The sequence below is a fragment of the Sciurus carolinensis genome, chromosome 3 (genome assembly GCF_902686445.1).
Source record: "Sciurus carolinensis chromosome 3, mSciCar1.2, whole genome shotgun sequence".
Taxonomy (NCBI): domain Eukaryota; kingdom Metazoa; phylum Chordata; class Mammalia; order Rodentia; family Sciuridae; genus Sciurus; species Sciurus carolinensis.
Genome location: NC_062215.1, coordinates 114,695,318 through 114,708,366, shown reverse-complemented (window position 1 = coordinate 114,708,366; position 13,049 = coordinate 114,695,318). Strand labels below are relative to the sequence as shown.

At 36.4% G+C, this 13,049-nt stretch overlaps 1 protein-coding gene across 1 annotated transcript in view; it reads left to right on the top strand.

The window, feature by feature from the left end:
- Nucleotides 1-13,049, top strand: part of Grb14 (growth factor receptor bound protein 14) — a 69,524-nt gene that overhangs the window by 34,431 nt on the left and 22,044 nt on the right. The window contains 3 exon segments of the mRNA XM_047546838.1: nucleotides 10,657-10,749; nucleotides 10,752-10,777; nucleotides 12,673-12,747. Coding sequence (XP_047402794.1) covers nucleotides 10,657-10,749; nucleotides 10,752-10,777; nucleotides 12,673-12,747 — 194 coding nt within the window.

Genomic DNA, 13,049 nt, shown 5'->3' with positions numbered 1-13,049 from the left:
CCTTCAACACCAGCAGAAAAAATCATGAAGCCTTTGGGATATGGCACTATGGCTCCTGTACAGTGCAACCATATGCCCCTGACCTCTGTAGCCTTGAGGAGACACAGCATCTTGGTGGCACACATAAGGCTGGAAATGCAAAATACTTAAGCAGCATAGAGTGGGAAGTGCCTGTGCCTGTGTGTACCTTCTATTCTGCCAATTTTCCTTCTGCGGGCTGTCATAACCTCTGCTGCTTGACTTCAGATCCCACCAACTTTCTCCTTAGGAATTAAGTTCCTGGTTCTCTTGCTTCCAGTTATACCAAGGTTATCTGTCTGAATGCAGACCTGATCCTCATTCCATGTTGGACCAAGTTCCTCCGTGAGGCTTGTAGTAGACCTGCCTACCCCTCCTATCTGCAAGCCCATGTCACACCCAGTCCTCACAGTTTCCATGTTCAAGAACCCGCCGGGAATTCCTGCATGCACTGGCAGTTTCTTCTCAGTGTCCTTTTGCTGTTATGATTCTCAGAAATCCCTTTCCTGCCCATCTTTATCTGCTAACTGTTATGCCTCTTCCAAGGCTTAGTTATTTCAGCTAGCCCTTTCTTAAACATACCTATGAAGGACTGGAATTGTAGCTCAATGGTAGATTGTAGCTCTCACTTGCGTAGCACTGTGTGAGCCCTTGGGTTCAATTCCCAGCACCATAAGTGAATGAATAAATAAAATAAAGGTCCATCAACAACTAAAAACAAAAAAAAATACCTATGAAAACAAATAAGCTGTTTAGGGTGAGTGACAGCTAACCTAGTACCATGGTCTGAGGAGGTTCAAAAGAAAAAGCAGTGGGAGCCTCTTGCACTGAGCTTGTGTAACAGTCACCTTTCTCATCTGAGAGTAGGTAGGAGACACATCTGTATCTTTTACAGATATGTCTTCTCCTGGGTACACACTACAGGTGCTCTGAAGCCGTTTCTTGGGAGGATCAGCACACTTGCTGGTACCACCCGTTCTCATACATCCCTTGGGAAATTGCAAATTCTGAAAAGCACAGAGAGATGCAGGAGGTACTCGGCAATGTTTTATGTGCTGGGAGGTGCTGCCCCCACAGTTAATGCTATAGGCAGGTGTGGGAAACAAGCACTTTGGACAAGAATTAGATATTAGGCTATTCAAAGCAAATTATTTACAATATCAATTAACCAGGAAAGTGAAGCCTAATGGTATAATATAAAAACGTTATAAATTATTGTATATTCATGAGGTACAACATTTTTTGATCATACAGCTTTTTGTCATGTTTTTGAAGTTCTTCTTTAAAGACTAATGATGATTAAATAAAAGCAGTGTATAAAGCTATAGTGTTCCTAAATTTTATAAAAAATATACACACATTTAGGCCCAGAGAAAAAAGACAAGAAGAGAAGAGGTTATTCCAGATTGACAGATTTAAATTGTGATTCCAGTTTTCTTTTCCCTAATAAAAATATGTCCTTTTAGTAATCAGAAAAAAAGACATAAAGATGATTTTAAAATAAAGAAATTTAAAAAGGCTTAGCTAAGATATCTTCCTAAAGCCTCAAATTGGCCCAAATCATATATATTTTTGCTACCTTAACATTTTCTACAACTATCTTAATAATAATCATTTATTAAAATTAGACAGTAATTCCATGGGAGCAAGGACTCTGCATATACATATACATACATCTTTGAACCCAGGGTTGAAGTCACGTAGGTGTTTCAAACTAAGTTGTATTAAACTGTAAAATATATCAAATAATTTAAAGACTGGATTGCAAAATACAGAAATAAAGAGGTCTGGAAAGGAGGCCAAGGAAATCACATGGCATGCCCAGCTGGAAATTTACTCTGAATCTTTAAGGATACACTGGATAGCTTGGAATATATGGAGTCTGTTTATAGAGCTTCTGATATTTACCGCAGTCATCTTGAAATAACATATATGCAAACATTTTGTGGAGAATAAGGCTTTCTATGAATATAAGTGGCGATTTTGGGGTCTGAGTTAATATAAAGTGTATTTCAATTCACTGAAGAACCAACTACAGGGCTTTTGTAGTCATCAAGCCAAAGTGTCACAATTTTCCTATTATCACACTTGGGGAGTTGAATCTGGCAGTGGCAATTTTCTGGGGGATCCTGGTGGTATTAAGTAGTATTCTTAGGTTAAGGAACCTTTTAGAAATTGAGCCCTGTTTTATTCTTTGCTTCTTCAGTTTTTGTTTTGCTTGGTCAGAGGCTGTTCATTTTTATCTGAAAATAAGATTGACAAAAATGTATGTAGTTTCTACCCAGTGCAGAGAAGTACAAGGACCATTTGTCTCCTGGAGTTTCCTGTAACAAAGGTATACAAAGAATTGTTTTCTGGGCGAATTAGAGGTAAAAGCCACTTTTGTTTCTTCTCTTATCAAGTGATGAGAAGAGTAGGGACTCAGGTTTCTATTTGAGCCCCACGCTGTACTTTCAGTAGATTCAGCGAAGAAATCCAGGCAGAAGGTCACAGGTGAGCACTTTCCATTCTTGGAGGATTGAGGTTTTTTAAAAGACTTTGAAGTTAAATCAACAGTTTCAGAAGAAACTTCTTTCTTCTTCTTCTTCTTTTCTTTTTGAAAAGAAAAGTTCCTGAAAATTAAACAGAATTACATGTAGTTATCATTATTTGGTACTATATTTTTCTGTTGCCATTAGATCTCACTGATATATTTGAAACAAAACTAAAACTTAAAAAACAGTACGAAGCTTTTGTTTTTGTTTTAAAGAAGCTGTTAAAACTCTTTGAAGCTTTTCTTTCCTTTTCTGCCTTCATAGTTGCTATTTTGAAGTAATTTAAGAAGACTTTCCTCCTATTTTCCTGCATACATATATGTAGTAATTGATCATTGTAATTCATTTTATAATGTCTAGAAATAATTCCAGAAAGAGTTTAAAAATAGAATTAATAAATTATTGGTTAGACAGTTGGGGGTAGGAAATAGGAGGTTAGGATTTAAATGATTAAAAATGTGTCTAATTTTTAATAATATTTTAATATAGTATTTTAGATAAACTGCATGAAATTTTAACAAAATAAAGTCTTTAAAATAATTATGTTGAATTTGTGTGATACCTACCTGGGGTCTTTTCTTAAATGGTGATGCCATGATTGAGTTCATTCTTGGTTTTGAACTTTGCAGCAAAGAGCCTCTGGTTGTAGAATTTATATGTGTCTTTTTGGTATTTAAAAAATACATTATAAATTACTTAGTAGGATTACTTGATTGGTTAAAATTTGTTGCATTTAGGATGACACTAAAGGAGGACAGTCAAGAGAAAGCTTATTGTAAGCCAGCTGGTCCGCCCTTTCCTTAGCTCTTGGTAATGCTGTTTTATGCCCATTTATATTTATGGGCAAATAAAGTTGGTCATCAGCAACTTTTCCCCTCCCTTTCAAGTGTTTTCCTTTTCCTGGCAAAGTAATCCATCTCATCATCCTGTATATTCCTGTTGAACTTCTTGCCAATAAAGGTCTATGTTTAGATGACTCTCTGTAGTAAATAGAAAATACTATTTTAATGTACATGTGACTTACTGATAATCAATTATGCCACTTGGGGTTATTGGATTATTGTAGCCTTAATATTTAGCATAGTGATATTGCTTGGGGGACAGTGTGTGACAATGCTTCCAAATTGAGATAATAATGTATAAATTTAAAAATAATATTTAATGTAATATGACTTTAAAAACCAGATTCTGAGGCAGGAAAATTTTATCTCCAATACCAGGCTGGTTATGAGGCAAAAATCCTAACTGCATTCAACCCTCTGGACTCTAATTTGCTTTCTCTATCTGTTATCTGAGTTTTCAGTAGGATAGTACCAGAAGTCTTTAAAGGTATGGAAAGTATATCTTTCACTTTCTTACATGTACTCTAGTTTATAACTTTTTTGAAGACATTTTTCTTCTTGATATTATGAGAATATTTTCCTGATGCCAGTAATTGCATTATTTAACATTCAGTGAAGTTTTCTGAAATACCTTATTCCTTATTTTTCTCTCCTAACTTGATATTCTGATGTTTATTTCCATATAGTCAACAACAAAAAAAATCCCCTGACTAGATTTCACTTCTTGGTAACCACGGGCATTGCATTATTATTTTTATTTTTTATTTTATTATTTTAGTTGCACATCTGTTATAGCTGTTCAAATGCAGCTTGATTTTTCAATTTTTTTTGTGTTTACTTTTTTAAAATCTTTTTTTTTTTACTATAGGATTGTAGTTCTACATAATATTGGCTACATTTTGACAAGCTGTATGGTGCATGGATTTTGATTTCAATCCCTGTTCCCTTTCCTTACACTCCCCTCTTTGGTCCCACTTTGCTCCTTTGTCTACTCTGTTGATCTACATTTTACTCATTTATCTATTTTTGATTGGTGTTTTCATGTAGGTGAAATTTCCTGTGGTATATTCATATGTGAATATAATGTGATTTTGTTAATTCATTCCATCCTTCTGTACCTTTCCCTGTCCCTCCTCCTTCCCTTTCAATGTCATTCTTCTATTCCACTGATCTTCCCTGTGCATTTATGATATTCATCTTCCCCCACTCCTTTTTTTGCTATAGCTTCCACATATGAGAGAAAACATTCAAGACTTGATTTTCTCAGTCTGGCATATTTCACTTAGCATGATGTTCATGATTTCTATCCATTTATTGGCAAACATGATTTTATTTTTCTTTATATCTGAGTAAAAGTCCATTGTGTATTTATACCTCATTTTCTTGATCCATTGTCTATCAGTGGACATCTGGGCGATTCAGAAGTTGGTTAATGTGAATTGTGCTGCTATAAACATTGAAGTATGCTGCTTTTAGTTTTTTTTTTTTTTTTTTTTTGATAAATCCGAAGGAGTGGAATATCTAGGTCATGTGGTGATTCCACTCCTAGTCTTTTGAGGTTACTCCATACTGCTTTCCAGAGTAATTGTACTAATTTGCAGCACCACTTACAATGTATGAGTGTACCTTTTCCCCCACATCCTTGCCAGCATTTATTATTGTTTGTGTTCTTGATAATTGTCATTCTGACTGGAGTGACAGAAAAATCTTAGTGTAGTTGTGTTTACTTTTTAATGCTGTCCAACGTAAGAGGATTTATAATTACTTTCATGGAAGGTTAAGATTGATGTAATTTGAAATGTTGCCCATTACTGTCTTATATCTTACATTTAAAATGTGGTTGTTTATTTTCAGCTAGTGAATATTTTGAATACATTTCAAAATAAAAGAAATTGAGGCAATGAAAATATAAAAACTGCAAGAAAATGAGAGATTGATTTTGGCTGATACAGAAAGAATGAGTGTGATATAAATAGACCCAGTGGAGGGGCAGGATTTGTCTCTTGGATGGGATCCTCCGTAGCAGAGGCAGTGCTATGCAGGGAGAGAGCATCAGCTGATGTCAGATGTGTTTCTGCTATCCAACCCTGGCAGGTTGGCTATTCTGAATCTCAGTTTTTCTCAGAACACATGGCTTGCTCATTAGATTATTGTATTAATTTCCTAGGGATGCTATAACAAATTACCACAAACTTGGTGACATAAACAATAAAAATGTTTAATTTCACAAATCTGGATGTTATGTTCCTACTGGGAGTTCAAAGGGGAATCTATTCCTTGTTCCTTCCAGACTCTGGTGACTGCTTGTATTCCTTGGCTTGTGGTCACACCACTGAGATCTCTGCTTCTGTGATCACATTGCATTTTCTTTTTCTGTCTGTGTTTATTCTCCTTCTGCCTGTTCCTTAAAAGGATGGTTTTGGTTGGATTTAGGGCTCACCTGGTTAATCCAAAATATTCTTCCAGCTCAAGGCCTTGAATAACATCTGCAAAGGCTTTGCTATGTAAGGTAACAAAGGTTCCATGAATTAGGATATGATATCTTTAAGGCCACCATTCATCTATTTAAAAGTATTATAAGAATCAAATATAGTAATGAAACAACTGTCAGACTGAGACATGCCGAGATGCAACTTTTATTTCACAAACTGCAGCTAATTTTGTACTGAGTCTCCTGCCCTTGCTGACATTTTAATTTTCTGTTGTTTGGTTACTCTCTGGATTGTTCCTAGACTTGTTGGGGTAAATAATTTAACTTCTATCAGTGAGTTGCCTATAGATCTAAAATGTTCTGAGTTGAACATTGAGACCCACCTTCACATTTCTGACATTGTGGTGGGGCATTTAAGTCCCAAACAAGGTATTTTTCTGATTCTTATCCAGTTGTTCTGTTTTGTCCTGGAAACTCTTGCCCCTTCCAAGGTTACTGCCTGAAGCATACAGACTCTTACATTCATGACCTTCTTTTAGCCTTCTGTGTTCCCTCTGGGGCACTTGAGATGGCCGCTCTCTTTGCTTAGACTTGACATTGATTCAGCCATTGCTTCTCACTGTGCTAGATGCAGGGCTTATTGAGGAGAGTTGCTTTGTTTTGTTTTGTGCTGCTGTGCATTGAACCCACCAGGCCTCACATGTGCTAGGTGGTCCATTTACCATGAGCTACATCCCCAGCTCTTTGAGAATAAATAGAGTTTTTTAGACTAAGGTTTTAGTCACACAATACATTTAAACTTGGGCTCTTATCACCCAGAAATGGTTCTAGTGCTGGAAAAAGGCAGTATATAGGGTCACTCGGGACCAGAACCATACATTTACTATCTAGCTCTCTGAGTTTCTCCTCTCCCCTCTCCTATATTAACCTTTTTATTTTGGTTCCTTTCCCAGGAACCAGAGGGTAGATCCCTGTAAGAGACAATGGAGGACTGGGCTCACTCTAATTCTCTCTAAGCAATTATATTTACCATAGATCAATAAAGTCTACTTTGAAACTCAAAAACCAAGAAAATCCCTCTGTCATATTTTCCTCTCTGTATGGTATAAGTTGAAGACTGTTGGGAGAAATCCTAGTTCTTGGCTCACAGCAGTTAATGTTTCAAGTGTGTAAACTTGCAGAGAGGAGCATTCTGCTCTGACCACCTAGGAATGTAAACAACTGCCCCCAAATTGACCTAGTGTTACCAAGGGAACGTGTCTAGGGGCCTGGTGGTCTGATCCCCCATGGCACATTGTGATTGGGCAAGAAACTTATAAAATGTATGGTTTTTCCTGCAATAAACAAGTTTGCAGGCTACTCGCCACAAGCCTGCTCCTACCCAACTCCCCGAGTCTTACCTGCACCTGAGCTGGCCTGGCACACCCTACAGAAGACAGAATAAAGGCTGTTTCCTTGCGGCGGAGAAATACAATGACTACAAAGAGACACAGGTCTGCAAAGCAAACAAGCTAACATCTTAATGAATACCTCATCATTCTCTTGCACTGTAGTTGCAAGGATCATAGATACAGTGCCCACCACTTAGAGTGCTTACTAATGCATACCTGTGTTTCATAAACTTTAAAATCCCAGCAGGGTTTGTGTGAGAAGTAGTGAAGTAAGGATTGTTAAGGACGCAATTTCCCATATGACATCTTAGTGATCACCCAACCTCTACCCAACTTTATTGTCTCAGTCTTCCTAGCTCAGTAGCTCAGTAATGGTAATCAGCCTTTCAAGTGCTTACACCAAGAACCTGGGATCTTCCTTGAGTACTCTTTCATTTACTTTTCATTCATATCTAATTTTTCAGCAAATTCTGTTGGCTCACCTTCAAAATAGATCCAGAGTGTGCCTATTTCTTTTATAAAATGACTATTGTTATGCTATTCTAAGCCATATGCTCTCTCTGGGATCATTGAAGTAGCCTGTGAAATAGTATTTTTGTTTTCAACCCTTACAACTTTCAAAATCAATTCTTCACTCAGTATTGAGTATGATCCAGTTAAAACATGTCAGCTCAGATTTTTCCTGTGTTTGGCATGATTTCTCATGTAACTCAGAGGAAAAGCTGAATCCTTACTAAGGACTGTAGGGCTCTGTGTAGCCTCCCATCTCATGCCCATTACCCCTCTAGCCTCTTCTCCTGGTGCTGTCCCCTGTGCTCACTTGGCATTAACCTCCTTGCCAAGCTCAGAAATGCTGGCCTTATTCTCACCTCAGTAGCTTTGTTTCTTCCTCTTCCTCTGAGTATCCCCTGGGCTCATGCTCTCTGTATCTTGGGTCTTGTTCAAAGACTTCCTTCTCAATATGCCCTTCCCTGGAAAGCTATTGGAAATGGATTCCTTCCCCCCTTATCTCCTTAGGACCAGCAAGTTCTGTCTTCCATGCTCCATTTTTCTCTGTAGAGTTTATTGCCACCTTTAAGATTTACATTTTACTACTGTCTGTTTCTTTCCAAAAGCCTCACAAAGGCATTTATTCCCTACTGTCTTATCCGCTACAAAAAACCTCAACTCCAAGAGGAGTTTCTGACGCATTATAGACCTTCTGTGAATTTTTGTCGATTGGATGGATGAAAACTTAACAGCTGCCAAACTACATTACCATTTTAAGTATTTGTAAATGTGCAGTTCAGTGGCATTAAATGCATGCATGTTGTCATGAAACCGTCACCACCATTTATCTTAGAACACTTTATCTTCCATACTGAAACCCCATATCAACTCAACCATAGCTCCTTGCCTCCTCGCCCCCGGCTCCTGGCAATCTAACTTAATGTCTCTATGAATTTGGCTGTTCTAGGTGTCTTGTATAAATGGGATCATTACAGTGTTTGTCCTTTTCTGCTTGTAGTCTTCACTTAGCATACTACCTCAAAGGTTCATCCATGCTGTAGCATGTCAGAACTTCACCCCTTTTAAAAAGTGACTATTCCATTCTGTTTATGTATTCATCCCTTGACGAACACTGGGTTGCTTTAGCCTTTTGGCTCTTAGGGATTATGCATCTGTGAACACTGGTGTACAGATATCTTTAAATCTCTGCTTTGACTTCTTTGAGGCATACACCCAGAACTAGAATTGCTGTATCATATGGTAATTCCATGTATACTATTTTGAAGAACCACCATCCTGACTTTCGTTTCAGATGAACTGTGATTGAGGTGGTGGAGAATCTCAGTGGGTAGGACTGGAGTATGACTGAAGGTAATTATAGGCAGAGATTTCAGTTCAAGGAACCTGACATGTGATGGAAAAGGGGAGGGGGTGAATTAGTTTGGGGAAGGAAAAAGGAAAGTGTTGAGCCAAGGACTGAGGTGTAGGAAAGAGAAGCAGTGAAGGGAGCCAGTCATGAGACAGAAAAGGAACAATCAGAGTTAGGAACAGAACCCTGAGTGTTGATGTACACTTAACTCGAACTCATCCATATTCATTGAGTACTCTGTCAAGAACTTCTTTTCAGATGAATAAGCTTCTATTTAAGGATGACATTACTTTCAAGGGTTCAGGTGCAGTAGGTCACAGATCACTACTGAGCGTTGAATTTCTGAGGCATAGATACTTTTCAAAAAGGTCCTAGAAACACTAAAAAAGCAGAGAATCTTATATTCCTTTGTTGGCGGTTCTCCATTTCCTCTTTTGCATTGATAATTTCATAGTTACTTTTTTTTCCCCCAGTATTTTATGGAATTATGACATACATCAAGAAAAGTGAGCAAGCCAATGTAGATAACTCCATGACTTCTCAGATATTGCATGTAGCTAGGTAACCAACATGCAAATCAAGAAACAGCACTGACCTTACCCTATAGGTTCTCTGCCTGCCTCATTTACCCTGTATCCATATTGTTTGAATTTCTAGCACGATAGCATAATTTTTCCTGTTTTGAACTTACGTAAATGGAATCAAGCAGCATGTACTATCTGTTCCTGACCTCTTTCACTTAATGTCTGTAAAATTAGTCCATATTGCTGGGAATGGTTGTAGTATATGCTTTTATCTAACTTACTTATTCATTTTCATGTCATATTCATATTTATGTTAGTAGGCTTTTGGGTAGCTTCTAGTTTGGGACCATTATGAATAAGACTATTACAGTTTCTTACTGAAATAGGAATTTTGTATTATGTTTTGCCTATTTAAGTTGCCATTGCTTCAATCATTCAAGTATCTTTTCTACCCAGTGCTTTCCCACCTTACCTAATTATCTTCATTGTTAATAAAAACTATATTTTCCTTAATATTAGATTTGAAAGTGCAAAGTACCATAAAGAATTGAGGTTCTTAAAAATCTGTATTTACTTTGAATAACATTTTCTTTTTAAAGCATCTATTTTAATTTTTTTCTCATCTAGCCAGATTATCCCTCCTAAATGTGTGTTGAACCTGTCAAAATTCTTCATCCCTTAATGAGGTGAATTGTTCAACCCTGAAACAAATATTTTAATTTTGGCACCATGATGAGTTGGAGGAAGAATAGCTCTCAGATCTTAATGCAGATTTGTTATCAAACTTATATCAAAATTTACATAGCAATAAAAGGAAATCGAGAATTAGCAAAATGTACATTGTGATATGTAATTTTTCTTTTCAGATGACTGCTTTGGTATAAAAATTGACATTACTAATTCAAAATTGATGAGAAATTTTTATCAATCTGGATATTTAAGAATTGAGTTAAAATTTTCTGTGCATAAGAGACATGTATACAATTTGTTTTGTATGTTTGTACAGTTATTTGTGTGTCTATTTATCTATCAACATATCACTGAAGCTTTCTTTACAGAAAGAACACTAGAAGACCATGAACTGGTTATTGAAGTGCTGTCTAACTGGGGAATGGAAGAAGAAAATAAGCTGTACTTTAGAAAAAATTATGCCAATATGAATTCTTTAAAAACCCAATGGTAAGTGAAATCTCAAATAAGTTAATAAAAATTAAATGAATCAGTTAAAATTTATGTGAAGAAGAGTGTCACTATAAATAAAATACTGTTCATTTGGTGAGTTGTAGTTTAGGATTCTGGCCTTTTAAAATTATACTCACATTACTTATTTTAACAATGATTAGTCACCATGATACACAGAAGTTCAGAAACATGTAAAACATTTCTTCAGTTTTACTGGCAGAATCTCAATTGAGATGAATTTGATTATTTAACTTAAAAATACCGATAAACCTAGTTTGGAGGAATTGTTGCTTTTTTTTTCTTGCCTTATAGGAAAACTAGACAAAGCAAATATACATTTGATTTAGAGATGAATTATTATAGGTCTTCTAGTGTATTCCAACATGTAGTTTAAGTTTTTTCACAGTATTTAGGAAACTTAAGTAAGAAACTTTTTAAAACAAAAATAGATTGGTAATCATTGGGAGTGTGTAGCTTAGCCAGAAGTTTAAGATTGACATGAATCTTGATGCTTCAAATTATTTTGGTTTTAATGCAATAATTTTTTAGCTAAATAGAAGTGAGATAAAGAGTAGTATATTATCTAGCAAATACTACTTTCATTATAATTCTCTTTAAAAGAAAATAAATGTATGTCACATTCTAATGAAGACTAGGGATCTAGAGAAGTCAGAATAGCCTCTGGGCTCATTATTTTAAATTGTTTTTGTCTCTGCAGCAGTAGCATATTTTTACACTAAGTTTTGGATAATTGGATTGAAATGATCCTTTATGAAAAATATATGATACACACCATAATAGAATATTTCCAAACCCTGAAAGACCTCTTACATTCGCTTTTATTTTAACCTATTAATAGAAACATAATGGGATGATCTTTGACAAAGAAAATAAGAGTTCTAATAAAAATTAAATAGATTTGAAGGGAAAGTGTTTTCTTGTTGCAAATCTTTATTAAAGGCTAGAATTTAAAAGTCGTATTTAAAGAAATATGGTTTAGAGCTCATTTCTGTTTTATTTATTTTGTATTTAAATAAGACTGGACATTCACTTGTAGAGTTGGAGCCAGTTGTTCAACTGGGGTGATCTGACAATGTCTGGATCCATTCTCGGTTGTGGGACTGGGAGTGGGGTGGGGGTCAGCAGGAGCAGCGCCAAAGCTGGAGGTTAGAATGCTGCTGAACGTCCTCTGAGGCTCAGGACAGCCCCACAACACAGGATTATTAGACAAAATGTTAGTAGAACTGCTGTTGAAAAACCCTGTCCTAGAGGAAATATAGTAGAATATATTTTTCCAAACTTGTCTGATCATAAAATTTACCTAAGGGAGTCCCAGTACTTATTAAAAACACAGACTCCAAGACCTGGCCAGACCTACTGAATCAGAAACTCCAGGAATGAGGTCTGGGAATTCCTATTTTAAACAACTGCCGTGGGTGAATTTTACGATTAAACAAGTTTGGAAAAACAGTAGGTAGAAAGAATTGGACTTTAACTTCCTCCACTGAATCCTGGTTTCTCTATGTTCTTGGCTATGACCCTGGGCACAGCCTTTGCCCTTGACTTCTGTGAGCTCTGACTTTGTAAAATGGACCAGTAGTCTTCTAGTACCTGGTAGAGTAGTTGCAGGACTTGGGGAAGAGATGTGGGAGCAGTGTTCTAAAACTCCAGGTCCGAGCATCTCTTGACATCATCATCATATGGGCCAACTCTGCCCACGTTCATTAAGAAGCCTGAGGGTGGAATCCAAGGACCAGTATTTTCTGAAGCACTTAATGTGGATTTTAGATTCATTGGCTTAATGATCTTCTGCTTTAGATTACTATATTGGTCACAATCGAATCTTTTCTAGCATGGGTTTAGCGATAATTTAACCTGTATTTTTTGGTCAGTATTTTTTTCCAGAGCATATGGTGTCTTTTGCAACTGAAACCAATGGTGAAATATCCCCGACCCAGATTTTGCAGGTAAATATATATGTTCATTAAAATATGTAAGAAATCACATAATAATGGAAAACTTTTAGGTCCTAGGCATGCTCACATTTTAAAATGTGAAGACTTGAATGTTTAATTTTTGCTGGGGGAAAGAAAACAACCTACTAAACAACCAACCAAACAAACAAGAAGCTGAGTAGAGAATGCCCTAAATCAGTACATCCCCTAAAAATACTTTTCTTCTAAGTTCTGGCCTGTTGTCAAAGAATTCTGAACATTTAGAAATGTGTGCTATGAAAGGAAACTTGAATTTTCTCTCTGTTATGTGTATA